The sequence below is a fragment of the Nothobranchius furzeri genome, chromosome 12 (assembly GCF_043380555.1).
Source record: "Nothobranchius furzeri strain GRZ-AD chromosome 12, NfurGRZ-RIMD1, whole genome shotgun sequence".
NCBI classification, from domain to species: Eukaryota; Metazoa; Chordata; class Actinopteri; order Cyprinodontiformes; family Nothobranchiidae; genus Nothobranchius; species Nothobranchius furzeri.
The window spans coordinates 16,524,675-16,545,221 of record NC_091752.1 but is presented as its reverse complement, the minus strand read 5'-3'; the positions used below and the strand labels follow the sequence as shown (position 1 = coordinate 16,545,221).

Sequence of the window (20,547 nt, the reverse complement as noted above, 5' to 3'; positions counted from 1 at the left end):
GTTCCCTGGCCAGTGAGAGACAGTCCCTCCAGTGAGTCCTGGGTCTTCTTTTAGGTCTTCTCCCAGTTGAACGTGCCCAGAAAACCTCACCAGGGAGGGGTCCAGGAGCCACCTCAACTGGCTTGTCTTGATGTGGAGGTGCAGCAGGTCGAGGAGCCCCTCCCGGATGACCGAGCTTCTCACCCTATCTCTAAGGGAGAGCTCAGCCACCCTACAGAAATAACTAATTTTGGCCGCTTGTATCCATGATCTCATTCTTTCGGTCACTACCCAAAGCTCGTGACCATAGGTGAGAGTTGGAACATAGATCGACCAGTAGATGGAGAGCCTTGCCTTCCAGCTCAGCTCTCTCTTCACCGCAACAGACCGGTACAACGCCCGCATCACTGCAGACACATCACCGATCTGCCTGGTTTTATGAATTATATGTCTAAAAACAAGCCGTTTCCAAAAGTCCCCATTTGTCATGTCTCAAATGAGGAAGTTAGTCCCTTGTCACCTGCCAATGCTATAGGAGCAGCAGCTCTATGCCAAGCCCCTCCCAGATAATAGAGTTTCTCAGCTTATAGCAGCTTGAGTGAGGGATGGGTGGGTGTGACAGAGGCCTGAAAATGCTCATTCTGGAAGGTACTAGAAACATCAAGAATAAAATGCTGAAATCGCTTTATGCGAGATGGATTTTAAGCAATAAGCAATTTGAACATTCTTGGTGTCAACCATAAAATTAATAGAACAATTTCAGTGAGAAACTGTTTCCTTATTTTTTAAATATCTGTCTGAGATTCACATGCAGGCGGAACACGAAAAGTCTTCTACCCCTATTTTCTGATTTAGCCGCCGACAGAAATTAAACGAGGAATTGCTTAGCTTAGAGAAGCCACTCAATTCCACGTCACATTGTCTAATTAGCATGCATGGACTCAACCCTCTTGGAATGCAACAGAGAAGGATTGGCTGATTCAGCAGCCAGGAGAGCAGAGCACATCTCTCGGCTAATAGAAGCTAATTATTAGCGTTAGCAACTGCACAACATGGCAGAACCCCCCACAGACTTATTTAAGGAGATAAAACATCAAAGTTGCAGAGCAAAAGGAAGCAGTGGAACAGCCACATCGCTGTTAGCCAATAAGAGACGTCCGAATATGATGAATATTAATAAGACCCCAAATCCTGCTGTTTTCTGCTTCCCTCTCCTCCGACTATCTTCTAGTTCCTGAAACGGGAGCACCAGAGCTTTTTTCCCCACAAAGATCGACTTACCAGACACTATTTATACTGGAGGCCACTGGAAATGTATTGAAAAAATGTCATAATATGTCCCCTTTAAGCAATTAAAACAAAATAAAAATGCCCACAAATAACAAGAACAGGATTTTATTAATATTTTGTAATACCATATATAATGCAATTGCATATCTTTGGCGAAAATAAATCTTATAAACATTTTATCAACAGAGGTTAGCATACGAAAACCAAAACAGGTGTGTCAGTCCAACAGACAGGGCGGACAACAGGAAAACTGATACTGGGTTGGCAGCTTTTGTCAAATGCAAAAAATAAAAATAAATACAAATTTAATTGCAACCAGAAATAATCTGCAACAACAAAAAAATTAAAAATAAAAATAAAAAATCACATAATCCATATTCATCAACTGTTGAGCAATGAAGCAGTTTGTTGTTATTGTTGTATGAATCCTGGTATCCAGAAACATTTATCTGGTCCACATATCAGCTTTGTCACTTTAAGACCTTCACATCTTTGATTTTACCCAAATAAAAAACAAAAGCTGCAGCTGTCGTCGTAATCGAACACGGGTCCGATTCTGGGCTGCAGCTGCACGGCTGGCTGAACCAGTCTGACCCAGAATCCCATAACATTACAAGCTATGCGTGCCAGTAAATGTCTAATGTGTAATCAACTCCTGACTATTCAGGTCACGACATAAACATAAACAACATACGAGACAAATGTCAAAAAAATAGTTTAATTGGCTTCCAGGGTCTTTGACACAATATGGGGAATGCCTGGGCTCTTTTCTCCCGCTGTTCACCACTTTTGGCAGCAACAAAGTTAAAAGACCCATTATTAATGTTTTCTATCCAGTGTAATAAGATAAAAGCTAAATAAAAAATTGGCAGTCAGTGGTAAAATGAGAGGGGAAAAGACATTTACTGTTGGCAAAATCCTTTTTCACTGCAACTCACTTTCAAAAAGTCTAGTTGCAAAGTAAGGAGACAAAAACACAAGTTTAAAGAGGAAGTAGAATACATGTGCTTAGCTTCTTTGTCACGTGACCAGTGTCTGATTTAGCATCCATGATAAAAAAAAATTCCATAAATTAAAAATATAAATAATAACGATAACTAATGAACATTAATTTGTTCTTTTGTTCACAGATAACATGACCAGTGTGTGTACTAGTTCCAGGAACTGCAGCTTAACATTGCAAAGTGACAAAAAAACAAACTCAATGAAGACCAGAGGTCTGGTTTCATCTGCACTGACTGGAGTCGTCTCCCATTTTCTTTTTTTTCACAGAACTCAAACTACATGGTGGCAGCAGGGACATAATAGTGGCTGTGGCCCTTTCGAAGTTTCGCATCAGTGGCACAAGAGAACGTTTGGCACCGACCCACACGTGCTACAGCGACAGTGACACGACTACTCTGAGGAGCTTCCAGGCTAAACGGCATCCTGTGGATGTGCAGGCATCTGTGGCCGTCGACTTTAGCGCCTCGCAACTTCCTATCAGCGAGCTGCATGCTATCAACTCCATTTTACAGCTTGAGAATGTGTACTTCCTTATTTTGTTCCAACGGGAAGAGCAACAGTGAACACACTCTCAGCTCGCGCAGAGAGGATGTCAGCACGGGTCGAGGCTGTACCCCTCTAGAGGAGATGTGACTGTTGAGCTAGCCTTCGTTTAGGTGACTTATTACTCAGCTGAAAACTAAATATTGATCATAAAATCTGATTCTGTTCTGTGGTTTAAGCAGATGGGCACTGAAGAAGACCAAGAGCGATTAGAGAGCCAGGAAGTCCAACGACACGACAGGAATATACGGAAATGTAAAGCTGCCACCCATGCAAAAAAAAATGCACACTAGTGTATATCACACTATAACTTTACTGTATATATGTTGATGTTTTATGTGTAGTAAGAGCACGAACAATAAAGTGATCATGTTATTACGTGAAATTGCTTGAATTTTATTGTTGCGTGGGTGGCACCTCTGAGTTTCCGTAGCTTTGAGCCTGAATTATCAATAAAAAAAATTAAATGAAATCAGGTTTTTAAACTTTTTCTTACCAGAATCATGTCAGAATTATGAAAGTCAGCATGCACTATGATACGAAAATAAAAAATAAAAATAATAAATCTATGGAGGACTACCTATAGACACACAGCCAACATCTGGGCACATGTTTGTGTTGCATAGGCTGTCACCAAACATGTGAGTGCCTGTGGTTTGCCTCTATGATAAAAGCTCAAACATCACGCAGGTGAGTGAAGTAGGACTGATGGGATGAGGGTCAGCGAACGAGCGAGGACAGCGTGAAATGGGACGAGCGCTTCCGGAGCAACTAAATTTGGCAGTGGCAGAATAATACTATTTCTACGTCTTACTGATCCCGACTGGGAGCCGCTCCTCTTGTGTAATAAGTTCATCGCACCATAAGAGGATAATACTACCCCCGTTCACTTTCCTCATTGTAAAGTTCACCTAGCACGCTCGGCTCTGATTCTAAAGAACGCCAACCATGAAGACACGTCAAAAAGTTAAGGTTGTGGATTGATTATTGCATGTTTTACAAGAGAAAGCGTTGCTTTTGAAGTAGCTGCTTTCTTTTTTCAGGAGAAAGTGATAACACCAGGAGGTTAGATTCTGTCTGTTACAAACATGCACTCATCTGCTCCATAAATATTCACTTGGAAGAGGATACAGGTGTAAGGAGGAAGCATGCAAACGCTTTCAGTTATAAAAACCTTCAGCTTTTTTTTTTTTGTCTCTGAAACAAAGATTCCAAAATCTTCTTGTCCGACTAAAGTAGGCGGATCGCTCTGGATAGGTGTGCTGATTCTCCACAGCCCAAGCACCCACCCCTGGGAGTCCCACCCACCCTCCAGTTACTCTATATGGCTTTGTTCTCCTGTGTGAACGATACTATTGCCATTTGTTTGTTGGACAGAGATACTCCCAACCAAAAAAAAAAAGAAAAAAAAAAAAGAAAACAGGCTCAAAATGGCCAAAGAACGATCAGGTGAGGAGCAGGAGGCACACTGGGACACACGATCAGGGGTCAGAAGTCAGGGGTTCACAGGGTCCGAAGTCTTATGGGGGCCTGGGGAACTTCATTTCCTGTTAAGTTTTGTGCTCTTGACAGTGCGTTTGGACCCCTCTGCACAGCTACGTATACCAGCAAGGTGCAGCAAGGAGCCGGCGGCTTCCTTCAGCTCCTCGTCCAGCTCCGGTTTGACCTCGCGCCGTGCCCGCTTGCTTATGGGCCACTTGATGGCGGGCGGACGTCGAGAAGTCTGCTGAACTCCCCTCTCGTCCCAGAGGTCGGAGTCCTCGTCGCTGTGAAAACCCTCGCTGCCGGCACGGCAAGCCTGTCTACGATCGCAGCCACCTTCGTCCAGGGAGGAAAGAGAGGAGGAGGAGGAACGGGAGGAGCAGCGCTGCAGGGCGGCGCTGCTGTAGTTGTGGTCCTGCTTTGGATCACTACTCACCAGGACAGAGTCTGGTCGAGAGAGGTCAAGCGGGCCGTCAGAGTTACCTGAACAAAGACATTGACATGAATTCGTGACTCGTGTGAGAAATAAAAAGCAGAACTCAGAGGCACCTACACATGCAGGCTGAGTGTTTACGGTTAAAAACATAAAGCAGAACTAAGGTTCATCTTGGCCCAAGAGAGAAAACCTACTTTTAGAAATAGTCGACATGCATGAGAAGATAGAACCGACACGAACAGAAAAACTGTAAATTACAATAAAACTGTAAAGTAAATGGCCTGTATTTGATATAGCGCCTTCTAGAGTCCTGGAACCCCCCAAGGCGCTTTACAACACAACCAGTCATTCACCCATTCACACACACATTCACACACTGGTGGGGATGAACTACAATGTAGCCACAGCTGCCCTGGGGCGCATTGACAGAGGCGAGGCTGCCGAGCACTGGCGCCACCAGTCCCTCCGACCACCACCAGCAGGCAATGTGGGTTAAGTGTCTTGCCCAAGGACACAACGACAGCGACAGACTGAGCGGGGCTCGAACCTGCAACCTTCTGATTGCGGGGCGAACACTTAACTCCTGACACACTTAAAGGTCAGCCTGTTAACGTTTACCATTCAATGTTCTAAAAAACAAGTGACCTTTTAGTCATGCTTCAAGCTTTATAAAAAGCTTTTATAATCATATAAATATTTGAATTTTGAATTAAGATAAAGACAGTATTACTCTATTATTATTATTACTAGGGACATGAGAAGATATCGACACACTAAAATATTTTTTTCTGTTATGATACTGGATTGATAATCAAAAGAAATGTATCTATTTTTAATGAGAATGTATGTGTAAACATTCACCGTATTTACTTAGTGTGATGTAATTCAAACTCCAACAGCTAGGTGGCAGCAGTTGATATCGCCTGCGGTTTGATGGAACAACGAGATTTCGCGATAACACAGGTTGTTTCTTGAAAGCGTTTGGCCTAAGTTTTCCAATTAAATGCAGTCTTAAAATTTTTTTAAAACATCAAAAATATATTAAAAACATCGACTGGCTTTTAGTAAAGCAATATATCGTATTGTCTCTCCGTAATGGGATTCGTTCTTATCTTGCATTATAGTATAACTCTTATTGCTCTGAATTAGTAAAAAAAAAAAAAAAAGTAAAGACCTTTGGCAACACTTAACAATAAGTGTCTCTTTATTAATCTTAGTGCATTATTAAGCATTAATAAACTATTAATAAAGTATTAACAACTACAGGCATTACTGTAAATGCATTACTAAGCAGACGCCACCCTGGGTCTTTGTCCTAACCTTAAGGACACTTATTGGTTAACAATCTTGGGAAAGTTAATAAGGGGATCCTTTTGTTTATTAATACTTATTATTGCACTAAGAAACATTTATAATGGGACCCTTATTGTAAAGTGTCACAAAATCTTTATTGTTTCCTGTTTAGATGGTAAAGGATTAAAGAAATATTTGAATTTGGGCAAAACTGAAGGTATAAAAGGTACAAAATCAGTAGTAATACTATCTGAAACTTGAATTTATTTCACATAGATTTCTCTAAAATGATATTAAAGGAGTAATTCCTCATTTTAAGCTAGAGGATAAAGAGATGCTCAGCCGAGTGATGCTTTAATGCATTTTAAAGCAAATATCTACAGGAGTTATTTACAATCAGGCACCTGAAGGACTCCTAAACCCTAGAACCAAGACAGAACTCTGTTTAACACACGCGTGACACATAAAGCACATTAATTGAAAATAAAAAATAAGCAATGAGTGGGAGGAATGAAAGAGGTAGGTGACAGTATGGCTGCTTGTGGGCTGTCTTACATCGGTCAACGTGGTGCCCGGGGGCAGAGTTTAAGAGCATCATGGCAGTGGCAGCATCAATATCAGACTCTGGAAGAGGAGAGAACATGCATGATGGTCAATCCTACGGTATGAAAGAATGGTAGCATGGCATTTGTTCGAGGATTGGGTTCTTTTAGTGACTTGGATAAGGGGCCCAATCACTGAACGCCCTAGCGGGCCAACAAAAACAAACTGGCGAAAGAAGAACGAAGCCACTGATAGTGAAAGTGCATCTGATCCTTTTAGACCTGACAAAGTGTCTGAAAGCCTCGTAGCTCACTTTTGGAGCTCTAAATTATTAATGATCACAGTGAGACGGAGTGCTCGACACGGAGCACCGGCAGAAACTCTGCCTGTCGTCAAGGTTACAAATCCAAGAAGCAAAAAAAAAAAAAAAAAAACGGGGGAGGGGTAGCTGAGACGTTGACTGCGAGCTCTGAATGTTATGGTCTGAATGAGGCATCGATGAGCTGAAGACGACAAATCAAACCAAAGGTTGAGGACAAAATGATGCTGAATGTTTGAAATGAGGCAAAAGCAACTAAATCAAAATAGTGCACAAACACACGCGCTAGAAGGACTGCGCTCAATGCAGATTGTTTTTTTTTTTTTACTAAGAACGTCACAAACTATGATGATTGTTTTTGGCCTCACCTTTGAAGGAGCAGCCTTGAAGAAAGAGATGGCGAGGGGGTGAGGAGGCACTGCAAAAGTACAAAAAGAGACACAGAGGGCCTATTTATGATTTTTCAATCATTAAACCTCTTTTTTTTATAAGCACCTCTTAATTTCTCCTTGTGTTCAGAGAGTAAATCTAGTATCCTTTTAAGCTGATTCAGATCCTGCAGCACAAACTTTACCTGGGCGGGGAGGCGGGGGGTGTGCAGAAGGCATGTGCGGCTGGGAAGTGCTGCTTCTTAAGGGCTTGGATTAGATTGGGACGATACTCGGGGTCAACACACCAGAGTGAGCCTTTCCCATTGGCCTGTAGGAGAAAACAGTCAGAGGTGATGGCCGTTTGGGAAAAACTGCTGGAACAAACTCAAGTTGAGCTGACAAGCACGTTTAGTGCATAACAAAAATTCTCAGGTATCATTTCCTAGCATGAAAGCTAGGTCGCAATGCTTCTTAATGTGTGTTCAAAACAGGAGCTAATTTTCAGAAATAATGTGTTTGGCTGTACTACGTCATCAAATAAAAAAATTCTAAAGTTTCAAGTCACTCTGGCTGACCTGTGAAAATGATTCACTGTAAATAACTTCAATGAAAAAAAAAACAAGTTTAATACTAAACAGCTAAACCTTTAGAGTCGGATATTTAAGGAAGACGCAGAAAGAAATGATAATCGGGTCAGGTCTCGTTTTCATGAACATCCACTCATCCCAAACGCTGAAACACTGCTGAAACAAACCAGCCACTCTATAAAAGGCTCTACAAACAGGAAACAATTGCCTGATGACACCGTGCGAACAATGAATGAGTGTGTGCAGCTTTATCTGATGGTGGCGTTTTCTCACTCGGCATGGGAGGACAGGGAGAGACAGAGAGAGGGAGGAGAATAACCTTGACTCAGATTACCGGCCAGCCCTGATGCAGGAAGAAGGAAATGTCTCCATGGCAACGAAAACCACCAGCCAGTGTCATGTGAAACTGGTGCTGGTGTCTGAGCAGACGAAGGGCTCACACTGCGCACCTGCATGTTGAGCAGCCTGCACCGCACCGCGCTAAGCTCTAACAGCTATCTTCTCTCGAGGTGGGAGAAGAAATCAGGTGTTGGTCAGGTTAAGCCTCTGCACCACAGGCTCAAACTGCACTTCGCTGCACTGACGGGAGAGGACGGGCTAAATGTGTGCTCAGATTAGCTGCTGAAACAACAAAACTTCACCATTCGCTTGTCTTCTTTGTTTGCCACAAGCACCTGCAGCATCTCCATTTGCCTCTCAAACAATCTGCGTCGTTCTCATAGAACTTTAAATGTCTGTTTTCTTGCAACCTGACATTTAGATGGCCAACCATCCCTCTGGTTTAAATTGTTGCACTACCTTGAAGAGCCACAGGAGATAACAGCCCCTCTCAATGTGCTGTGTTTGCATTTCCTCTGTAGGAGTCTCTGTAACCTTGACTGGATTCCACTCTTATCATGGCAGCAAAGTCACAGAGATCCCTGCAGCTGTGTCAAACTCCCAGACTCAGCCACGCGACTCAAGCTTCACACCGCTTTTCAAACCTTGGTGAGCATCTGTATTGCTGCCTATGAACTCTGCAGTTATTTTAGTGTGCACATTTTACACAAACTGAGCAGAAACGCTCGGCGAACCCACCTTTCCCAGACTCCTGTCGACCTTGCGGAAGCATTTGTTTAGAGACAAGTTGTGACGGACTGAGTTCTTCCAGCCGGTGGGAGCGTTGGAAAAGTAAGGGAAGTGCTCGAGAATCCAGCCGTAGATTTCCTTAACAGGCAAGGACTTTCTGGGAGACTGCTCGATGGCCATGTAGATGAGAAGGGAAAAGGAGAAAGGAGGCTTAGACTTCAACGAGTCCCGCTCCCTGCCTCTGCTGTGAGAAGATGAGGAGGACGACGGGCCCTGGTTTGAGCCATAATCTCCTTCTATGTCAAATAGGGGACTCCCACTCGGCTGAGCTTCGGGTCCACCGAGAGCGAAGTTCTGAAGAAGGTTCTCATGGAGCCAGTTAAGGTTGGTGAGCTCCTCGTCTTCAGTGCCTCCGCCGGCGCGATCCACACTTGTTGCAAGAGGACTGGATGCGCACTCCGCCTCGGGCAGGGTTCCCACGCCGCAGACGCCTTTGAGTCCTGTCCGCTCTTCTAGCATACCCGGAATTTCCGTTTTCTTGTCTGGTGACATCCCAGTGATTGGACCCATTAAACCAAAGAGGTCTGAGGAGACAAGAAAGAAAAGGTTAATATCTGACCTTTGAGTGTGAAGTCATTCTGGTAAATGGTAATAAGCCCACATTTTTACAGTATCTTCCAGCGTTCTACGAGCCCCCCAAGGCGCTTTACAACACATCAGTCATTTGCCCATTCACACACACGCCCTGGGGCTAAGGCTGAATGATTTGCATTTGCAAATATGTTGCAATGTGACAAAATGAGATTTTCTAATCACAAAGGCTGCAATTTGACTGGTCGTGAGATCTGGGAAAGCCATGTGAATCGAGAGCACCTTAAAAAAGTTGTGTTAGTTGAAAAAATATGAGAAAAGCCCATTGAGAAAATATTCGCAAATTAAATCAAATCACTTAAGACCTTACCAACAGGGCAAAAATCCTTGGGAGTGCATCCTCCAGCATAACAAGAACGTCAGATTCCCTTTCATCACTGGCAATGAGTGAAGAGGTAAATGTGCAAAAGAACAACGTTTATTAATGTTGAAACTTTTATAACCATTTGTTACAAATAAGTAAATGCATTCTGTCCTCACGGGCTTCCATAGAAGGAAACATGGCATCCAATATGGCGTCGCCCAGAGACTTGAACACGCTTCCGTGTATTTTAGACCCGAATTTTATGGTTATTTGTTATGCAACTACCAACATTTTTCAACAACTGGGTATCCTTTAATCCATTCACAACATTTCAATGGATATTTCTAGAAATTAATGGTAAAAACTACACATTGTCACTTTTAACTCCTCTGCCACCATCACCCCAAAAACAGTGGGGATGTCGGTTATATCAACTTTACTCATATTTTTAAAACATCTGCAGTGGTTTGGGGCACGGCAGGATTTGGGGTCTTATTTCCTGATAATCAAACATCTCTCCTCTGATTGGCTAACAGCAACGTGACTACCACTGACTGTTTGCTCTGCAACGTTGATGTTTTATCTCCACCAATAGCACAAGCTTGAAGGAATTCTGTTGTGTAATGGAGTTGCTGATGCTAATGGCTAGCTCCTACTAGCGGAGATGCGTTCTGTTCTCTCCTGGACGCCAACAGCCTTCCCTGTTGAGAGTCAAGGTGGGTGAGACCATGAATGCTAAATGACAGTGTGACGTAGGTCTGTCAGACTTTTCTGAATTGAGCATTTTTCCATTTATTTTCTATCAGAAGCTAATGCAGGAAATATGGGTAGAAGCAATGTTAAACTCAGTGACCGATCATTGTGAAAAATTATAAATAAAAAATGGTTTCTTAAGTGAACCTGCTCTTTAGGACATAACATCCTTGATGAACCAACCGATAAGATACTTAAGAACGATGCCTGCTTCAAAGCATTCACCTTGTTTTTCCAAGTTTTTTAGGCAAAACAACTGTAACGGTCTCCCACGATTCCCGGCCCTCTTACCGTTCCTCTCCATCACGCCTAGGGAGTACAGAAACACACTCAGCTCTCTCTCCTCTTGACTTCAACAAAGGACCATCAAGGGCATTCTCTCAATCATCTGAACTGACTTAAGGTTCCACTCCGCAAACCCACCTCATCCAGCTGCTTGCTATGTGCAAATGAGCATGAGACCGTCCAGCCAGCGCAGATGAGTGGAAGGCCTGCATCTTAGAGCTCTTAAAAAACTCCTCCACATTCAGCAAGGATCAAGCCCCAATTAGCTGCATGCTAGATGAAGTAGCAGAAAGAGGCTGTAAATCCGAGCGATAGCAGCCATTTACCAGCGCAAGGAAATTCAATGTCAGCAGTGACTTATTATCAAATTCCAGACAAGGGCTCTTATTTAGACAATGGCACTTGTTTTCTTGCACAAGCTGTGAAGAATTTTAAGTGAAATACCAACAGAGACCAAACAGACCTACATACATAAATAGATTCTATTGATTCAAGAACTTATAAACTTATAAAATCCTAAAATATAAGCTAAATGTTTTGCAAACTGCTTAGTGAAGCCAGGAGCATAAAGAGCTCAGTCTTTGTTTCAGCTCATAACAAGCTTTATGTCCTGGGTGTCACCATGACAACCATGCCATCCGCTTCAATTTGAGCAGAAATCCCACAAACAAAAGAGTCAGAAAGATCAGTAATCCACGCTAACTGACTGTGTGACAGATGACCGCTGAATATCGTCGACCCTCTACCCCGTTACGACCCTCTCATGCAGCACCTGTGGCTCAACTCCAGATGTTCAGGCTCTGAGGTGGACGCTTTGGGGCTGGACTGAAGTTGGAGAGGTGGAAGACGCCCTGTGTGCCGGATTGGGCATGTCTTCTCATCTCTGTGATAGGATAAGAATTGGGTCAAACTCGAGTGTTTGCACAGCGGCTGTGACAGGAGAGGGAGTGTACGAGCACACAAATCAGTCTGTAAAAGCCATTCCCGGGGGGGGGGGGGGGGGGGGGGGGGGCATTTGCACATTTATAGAACAACCCTTCAGCTCTCACTGAGGGGATAAACGTACAGCAGAGTGATTCAATTTAGATTAAGACTCAAATTTAAAGTAAGGACGACAGTTTCTTCAGCCTTAAAAGCAAACTTCCAGTATTTGTGATGAAACCAACAACTCTGTGTTTTACCTTCATTCTATCGGTCAGTTCTCTATCGTTTGTGCACTTCCAGATTGTTCTGCTAAACTGCATCTACTTCTGCATTTGTGATCGCCGGCAAAAAAGGAGATATGCTAATGAATCGGCCTGACCAAATGCAAACGCAGCAGCACGAACAAAAGAAGAGATAATAATAGGTGGGAGGTAAGATTAATTCAAGAAAGGACGGAGCTAAACAGGAAAAAAAATGAAAATGTGCCCAAAAGAACAAAAGAAAAAGCACATAGAACAAGTGGCAGGGAGGTAGGTTGTGTAAGTTTTCCAGTCTAGGATGAATCACAGCTCTCAGGAAAGTAGAGCAATCAGATATGTCAGGCAGCATGAGGACTGCCCGTTTGTGTCTCTGCCTGGGCCATAGAAACACAGATATCCTCTGACATGACAGTTTCTTGTTCTGATTTAATTTACAAACAATAAGGAGATCAAAGCGGGTACAGTTTCGTGATAAAATATCATTTATGCTTCTAAAAACAACTGTAGATGTTATTTAGAATGACTTGACTGTGTCATTACGAACCCTTGGGAGAAGTAGTCATCTTTCGATTGAATCCTAAAGAGGAAGGGGCACTTTTTTCCTTCTGAAGGCCCATTTTGCTTTGGCTAAAGCGATCTAAGGAGTATACATTGAAAAGGAAAAACATTCTTCTTTAAGGCAGCCATATTGGAAGACAACTTAAGAGGCTCCTGATGATCAGCTTGTAGAACAATTGGCACGTTTCTTTAGAAAGTGTCTGGTCTACAAAAACAAACTCTGACATCACTAACATAAAAACAATGTGTAGTTTTTACTGTAAATCTCTGAAAATATCCATCCAAATGTTGTTTAAAATGAATTAAATGATGCCCAGTTGTTGAAAACTATTGGCGGCTTTGTAAGCTATAACCATGAAAATCAGGTCTAAAATACACGGGAGTATATATTAGATACCATGTTTCTTTCTATGGGAGCCCGTGAGGACAAAATGCATCTACTGATTTGTAACAGATGGTTAAAAACGTTGGCCATTCATAAACATTGTTGTTTTACGCATTCACCTCTTCGCTCGTAGCCGGTGCTTGCCATTTTGCTGGAGGTTGCACTCCCAGGGATTTTTGGCCCTAATGGCCATCCGTTGGTAAAGTCTTATTCAAACACAAAAACACAGCTTGCTTGCAATGATTCAGCTATATACTGTCCCTTATCACCAGGGAAAATACACACAGTCACTTTAATAAAAAAATTTACCTCAAATTTTCTTCATTCAGATGTCGACAAAATGTGTTTAAACTTGTTTTCCATTGAGGATACTGAGGCCTTGACAGAGTTGGTCCAAATCCCACCTCAGGCCGTCAAGCCTTATTCTGTATTATGCAAACAACACGTGTTTGTAAAGAACAATGTATAAGATTAAATAAGCTGATTAACACGCAAGAGATCCAGAACGTTCCACACACTTCAGTTCTACTGTAGCAGGGATATTTTTTATGACTTTAAATGGGTTTGAAAGCCAATACTAAGGTGCTCTGATGCCAAACAATTACAGTTAACCACAAGTGTGACTAAATGCAGATGTGACCGCATCCAGCCATATGATGAAAAGGTGCAGCCTCCTCCTCTTGGTCAATGTTCATTCTTTAACAGGCTGTGGATAACTGCTTGTTAACCTGCTTTAGTTTTATGGACTGAATATGCAATAAAAACAACTGAATGACAAAGTTATCCGCCTAAAAGAACTGAAGACTTGTGCCTCAGTCCCTTTTCTTTCACCAAACTTGACCCTTTGGGTATCAGAGAGAGCTTATCCTCTTTGACGAACTCCTCTAAAAGGCTTTCACTTGGACATCAACAGAGGACCGATGAAAAAGATGACTTGCATCCAAACACAGGAAGCATTTAACCAGGACTGCAGCTGGTCATTACCACTACTTTTGCAATGATCACAGTTATCCCTGCTCTTTAAAAAAAGTGAACATGATCAAAGAGAGGCGGCTGGAGCTGCAGTGAATAATAGGACACCAGTGAGTAGACTAGAAAGAGCAGAGGGAGCTAATAGGGCAGCCTGGCCTGTTGACTGCTGCTCATCCTTGAAAATACACCCAAGCTGTAATGGCACTGACCTGATGGCTCATCTGCAAGTTAAAAAAGCCCCATGCTCCGCCAGTCTCATCATATTCATGTGCAAACAGGCAGGCTTACAGCAGGTGCCATGGCACAGCTCTGCCCCCCTTCAACTGCTCTTTTATCCCGTTAAGCACTTAGTCTATTCAAAAATACACACAAAAAAAAAAAAACATATGGAGATGGCTGTAAGTGGCACATCAAGCAGCTGATGAGTCTAATACGTGTAAGTGAATGTACGGGAGCTTTAAAACGAAGAGACACTGCTTTGAGATGTTTTCCTGGGACAGAATCTCATGATCAGGACTCCGTTGCCACGACAGCCGATGCCGTAAGGGAAGCAATTGTGCTCATGTCTGCGCATGAAGAGGGAGCTAAAGTGGGGAGATCAATACAGGCGGAAACTGCTGAGGCCAGCAGTCTGCCGTCGTTCTCCACAAACCTGTCTGACAAAGAGTGGTGGGAGAGGCAGCTTCCAACCTGGATGTCACAGCACTCCTAGGTAGCATTAAGGCACATTTTGTAGCCATTAATCCAGGCGCCAAATAGCAAAGCTTCACTTCAGCAAACAACTTACAATGCATCTTTTTTCCCTATACACAACAGAGAAAGTCAACATAAAAAATTCCAGATATTATGAAGCGTATGCTGTGTGTTCATGGGATCACACCACACCCTCTTCACAAGAAGACACAAACCAGTTACACAAAGGTGTGTCGCAAAGCCTTGCGGTGGCGGCTGTTATTTGAAACCCTAACTGATATTTTGGTAACTACCCAGTCCGGTTGGAGCTAAAAAACTGTTACCAAAACAAATGGAGGTAGAGTAGGGTAGCAGGAGAGGCTGATCCAGAGAGGGTCAAAATATGTCACAAAAAATAAAAGTTACCACTAAAGCGGGGGGATACTCCTGATGCTGTCAAGAGTTGTGGATGACACATTTTTAGAGAAAACTACTGGTTAAATGTAAACTCTTTAACTGGTGCCTGAGGTGAAGGCAAAAGAAAATGCTCTCAAAAAGCATTACAACTGGGCCCACACTCAGCCCATACAAAGGAGCAGTTGTTTTTCCTCCAGTCATGTTTCCGAAGTGCTCAGTATTCACCTCGCAGTTTCAAACAGGGGCCTGGGAGGGAAGGAAACACCTCCTGCCTGTTGAGGAAGTTCATTTTCAGAAAACAATTTCACACAAAGATGCTTGGGCCTTAATTACACTAAAACAGAGGAGTCGAGCAGAAAGAGGCCAGTGTCTACGTGTCATCGAAGCATCTGTATATTCTTTAGCAAACCTTTAAATCTACCCAACATGCAGAGCAGCAGAGAAGAGCACAGGCTGAACCAAATGCGTAATCACTCAGAGAAACAATAAAAAATGGATAACAATTCAGTTTGTCTGCGACATGAACTCCACGCAGCAACCTCAATCCCAAAGATACCAAACTATGTTATAACTGTAAACAGAGGTGAGGCCTTCCAAAGTACACCCCGACCAGTGGTGAAACCTTATCTCTTTGGTCATGTGTCCTTAGCTTAGTGTACCAACACTCACCACCAATCAACACGCACAAGAGCCTCAGATTCCTGTAAACAGACGTCAAAAACCTTCGACCAAAGGGTTTGATTTCCAACAGTTTCATAAAAAAACAGGAATTTTCTGTAAATGAACATTTTCTTTGTTTATCAGAACAAATTTTTGTGTTAAAAACTGAGAAAAAGGCAGTAAAACAAGCCTTTCTAACTGAATAGAAAGTTTGTTTAAAATCTAGACGAACATTTTTCTATTTGGTCTTGTTTAAAACCGTAAGAGTTCTCTCAAAGACCCTGCCATGCACACCAAAAAATAACAAGCCAGTAAAAGTGGATCACAAAACCAGAGAGCTCTCTGGATGAGAAGAATAAAGAAAAAGTCCAGTTTCCTCTGATTGAAACAACCAGGATTACAATGACCTGGATGAGTGGTTCTCAAAGTTGAGGTCAGGGCCCCACTGTGGGTCGTAAAACACAGCGTTTTAAACCAATACTGGTTTTTCTATTGCCAATACCAATGCCGGTATGTAGGAGACATGGCCGGCCGATGACCGATATGTGCTGCCAATTTTTATGGACCGATTTTCATGAACTACAGTATATCCAGACGTTTCCCAAAGTCGTCATTTGCATTTTTTTTTTACTGTGTGAGTGTCGGAACGAGCCCCCGCACCGTGAGAACAAACACCCCAGCTCTAAAGCCGATCTTCATCCACGTACGTCACATGTCACGTGATCAGGAAGCAGAAAATCCATGTGTTAGGAGATCATTTTGGGCCGCTGCTGTAAAAAAAATTGGGGCGTGAACCGGAAAAGCTTCTGCTGATCGCAATTCGACAACAGATTATGAAAGCAACGGATAACTCTCGAAACGCGCGGATTCTTCCTGATGTAAGAGGTGAGTCTCTTCGTTGTTTTGGTAGTTTTGGTGTTGGCATCATCATAGAGTGCAATGTTCTGTGACTCTTAAAAAAAACTGTAAAAACGCTGAAAAACGCTGGCAGTGAAGGGCTTTTCTGATCAGGAAATGACTGGCAGTGAATGATTTAATAATAGTTGATGCACAAAATTATTGAAGCTGAATCAGTTTTTGCACTGCTCAATGTAAAAGTTAGACACCTAAATAAAGTTAATTTTGAATTTTTATGCAGATGTTTTTAGTGAACGTAAAAATACATTTAAATTAATTTCTACAACAGCACCGGGCTAGCCAAAGATGTGCCTGATTTTAAAATCAGTTTTACTTAGAACAAATATCGGCCGGCCAATATATCGGGCTACCTCTACTGCGTTTGGAGTCTTGAAATTATCTACAAAAAATCAAATAAAACCAAGATTTCTTGTATTATTAAAAAATGTAAAAGTTGAAGATATTTGTGTTTTTGCCAAGCCCTTGTTGGCTTTTTAAAGTGTCTCTATACTTCAACCGGCAAAAAGTGTTTGTCGTTATAATTTTGTGGGTTAGAAGCTAAAAAACTTGGGAAATACATCCCTCAAAGACTGAGAACCTTCACCAACAAATGTATTACAGAACAAATCTAACAAAAACATGATTTGGGTTTTGTAAACTATTTTACTTCCTACAAAAAAACAACATACAGGATATTCATGGTAAGACAAATGCACTGCCTCTTTTACAGCTGACCTTGTGTTTCATTTGCCATTTCTTCTTAGTGCTTTTAAACGTCACAATCAAGCAATTTGTCATAAAATAAAAGAGCCCGTTGGTTTTATGCTTTTCCTTAATTTTAGCCAAAACAACCAATTCAGCAGTCCATACATTATGTTCACCAATAAAACTAACAGTAAAATATCAACTAGGCACCACATACTTTAGATGATCTGGATCATTTTAGACAAAAGCTGATAAGTTTGTTTTGTTGTTAAATTGTAATCATTAATGCAAATCCAACAAGCTAATTGAGCCAACGCCAATGAGACAAAGACCTATTGTAACACAGGACACTAACGTCTTTCCCTCTTCCTTTCTCCCAATCAAGTAAACGGTCGTGTCAGTGAGGCGGACCCTAACAGGCTGCGTCTTGGTCTCATCCCATCAGAAATGAGAAAGGCCCAGGAGCAGTTGGGCATCAGGACAAAGAAGGAAGGAGGGAGATGAAAACAGGAGGTAGCGATGACCACTGATGAAGGGATGGAAGTGGATGAGACTGAGGGGTGACACAACAAGAATTAAAAACAATGCATGTGAGAAAAATCTAAATAAACACCACACAGGGGTTTAAAGTGAGTCTTGTGAGTCGTTTCCTGTAGATAGAATTCTCTAGCATTCCTGTTTCAAGGAGTTTGTCAGAGGAGTAGGGGGCAGAAAAACAACAGGATTACAAGCTGTAATCATTAACAGTGATGATCTTCTCCAATTGACTAACCAGAAACGCAACTCTTCCGCTGCCTGCGTTCGCTCTTCTTTCTAGGGTAGAAACTGCAAAGTCGATGTGTTTTCTTCACAAATAACACAAACCAGAACGTGTTCCGCTATGCGATGGAGTTGCTAGTAGTTAGCTTCTACTACGAGCTCTGCTCTCTCCTGGTGGCAAAACCAATACAGCTTTCTGCGTTCGCAAACCAAGGTGGGTGGAGCCATGAATACTAATTTTCCCTGTATTGTAAAAGAGACCGGCTCTTTCTGACCTGATTGTTTTCCTGTCTTTTTCTTTTCTCTCAGAGTAACCGATCATTTTTAAAATTAAGAAGTAAACAAGACTTTTCAATAGTCAAAAAGAAACATTCTAATATAACCAAGAGCTGTGCTAAACAGTGGAAAGTGTATGCTATGAAAAGAATAATGCTATTTAACTGCACTTTAGTTTCACAAACTTACTCAAAACATCAAAGGATGGACAGGATGATAATCCGCACAGCACAGAAACACAAAATCATATCTACAGCAACTCAAAGAGGGAGGCAGCAGACAAAAACACCAACTCTGGAGGCGTCTACATTTGCAGCTCGTTTTCAGCGCTGCCACCCATGTTTGATTAGCAGAATGTCACAGACCCAAAACGGCAGCGCACTACATCCTCCTGGGGATATCCCTCCTTCGAAATCACACAGAGGCTGCATGGGTGATTACTCAAGCAAGCTACTACAGAACCGCCTCAGCTTCTTGATTCACAAAGGCCACTGTCACAAGCCAGAGCCTAACCTCACTGAATCAAGACTGAGCTCAAATTACCACGAAACCAGTTACATAAAAGAATAATACTATAAAATGAAGATATAATTTATTACATGATTTACTTAGCTGATTAAAATCCTTCACAAAGTCTAAAGTTGAAAACCAAGTCAACTTTTATGATCTTAAACTTTTTAAATTTGAAACCACTGCAACATAACTTTGGAATACAGCTGCTTCTTCAGAGTAACCGCCTACTTCATTTGTCCAGCAAACTAGAAATTTGCATTATTGTAATGAAGGCAACAGTGATGACAATCAAAGTCACAGCAAAAGTGTTAATGACAGGGTTAGCGGAGATTAAAGCAGGCAAATAAAGTCTTCCATTTAGCCAACTCATGAGAAATCGGGTTTGGGTTATGTGGATCAACCTAAAAGGTTTCTGCCACATGGATCTGCCTTTTGTGATGAATTCAATGTCAACTGCAGTGGATTTGGGACTCCAGGTCAAAGAGCAACACTCTGTGATAAGACTGATAACACAGCAACAGCAGATTAAACAATGGATAGTTTGTGGCTCAACGGTGCGCCGTTGGATTATTGGAATTTTTTAATCCAAAATATAACAAGGTTGTGAATGAAAAGAAAGAGTTTAGGATTTGTTTATTCACATGAAGCTTCGTTATTTGTTTGTGTGATAACTTAGTAAGTACAGCTGTCAATACTGTATAATGAATATAATTATTTTATTGTGAAGACAAAATGATTTTTCCCACTGACCAATTGTAAATTTTAGTTTCAAGTTACAGAATCACCTGCAAAACTTTTTTTACACTTAGTTCTAGGGATGTCCCGTTCCGATATCGATATCGGCCCAAAAACAGAGTATTGGATTATATCAGACGGCATCAGAAATCTCAGATATAAGCAGTCCATTAAGGTTCACATATTTGCAACCAATGGTTAAGAAACATTTGTTTTTTTCCCCTTACTTACTGTTATTGGCTCTTGTTCTCCAATTGAGTAATATCACTTCATCAAGCCTTTCATACATTCCTGTGATGGTAAAAGTATGTATGATTTGTGCTGAAATCATATCAGATCGATATCGGTATCGGTCAATACTGAAGGCTGCAATATCGGTATTGTATCGGAAGTGAAAAAGTTGTATCGGGACATCCCTACTTAGTTCCTCCTGTTTCAGGTTCCTACACATCACACTGAGAGCAGGCTCATTAGAAAACACCTAAACATTTACAAAAGCTGAGCTACACATCTATTTCACAAATTGGTGCAATAGAAAGGTACCTCAAAGACTTGAGTATTTTTTTCATATGGTAGCTTCTGTGGACAATTGAAATTAAAGACTTTACATGCTTGTTGTAATTTAATCAAATTCACAATTATCATTATACGGGATGACGGCAGGTCTTATTTATAGCACTGAATGTCAGAGAAGTTCAGACACCCCTGGCTATTCTGGGAGGCTAACACATTTTTCCCTCAGACGTTACTGTACATTGATACATGTTCACGAGTGGACACATGCTAGTGCTACAAACAAACGCTAAACACAACAGATGCTTCTGCCTAAAATATGACTATGAAAGTTTGGGCAATAAAATAATGGGACACTGACATCTGCTCCCTTTTTTGTCTTTCTTTGACCC

General features: G+C 41.9%; 1 protein-coding gene across 2 annotated transcripts in view; it reads right to left on the bottom strand.

Annotated features, from left to right (window-relative positions):
* Positions 1-1,358: 1,358 nt before the first annotated feature.
* Positions 1,359-20,547, bottom strand: part of foxn2a (forkhead box N2a) — a 21,654-nt gene continuing 2,465 nt past the window's right edge. Inside the window, exons 2-6 of one of the 2 annotated variants that reach the window (XM_015944472.3) lie at positions 8,926-9,500; positions 7,465-7,589; positions 7,259-7,308; positions 6,584-6,652; positions 1,359-4,782 (exon numbers count right to left, since the gene is read on the bottom strand). In XM_015944472.3, the coding sequence (XP_015799958.1) occupies positions 4,358-4,782; positions 6,584-6,652; positions 7,259-7,308; positions 7,465-7,589; positions 8,926-9,486 (1,230 nt within the window). In that variant the 5' untranslated portion in view covers positions 9,487-9,500 and the 3' untranslated portion in view covers positions 1,359-4,357. The remainder of the gene's footprint in view (positions 4,783-6,583; positions 6,653-7,258; positions 7,309-7,464; positions 7,590-8,925; positions 9,501-20,547) is intronic. The other variant, XM_070542378.1, reaches the window with a different exon arrangement.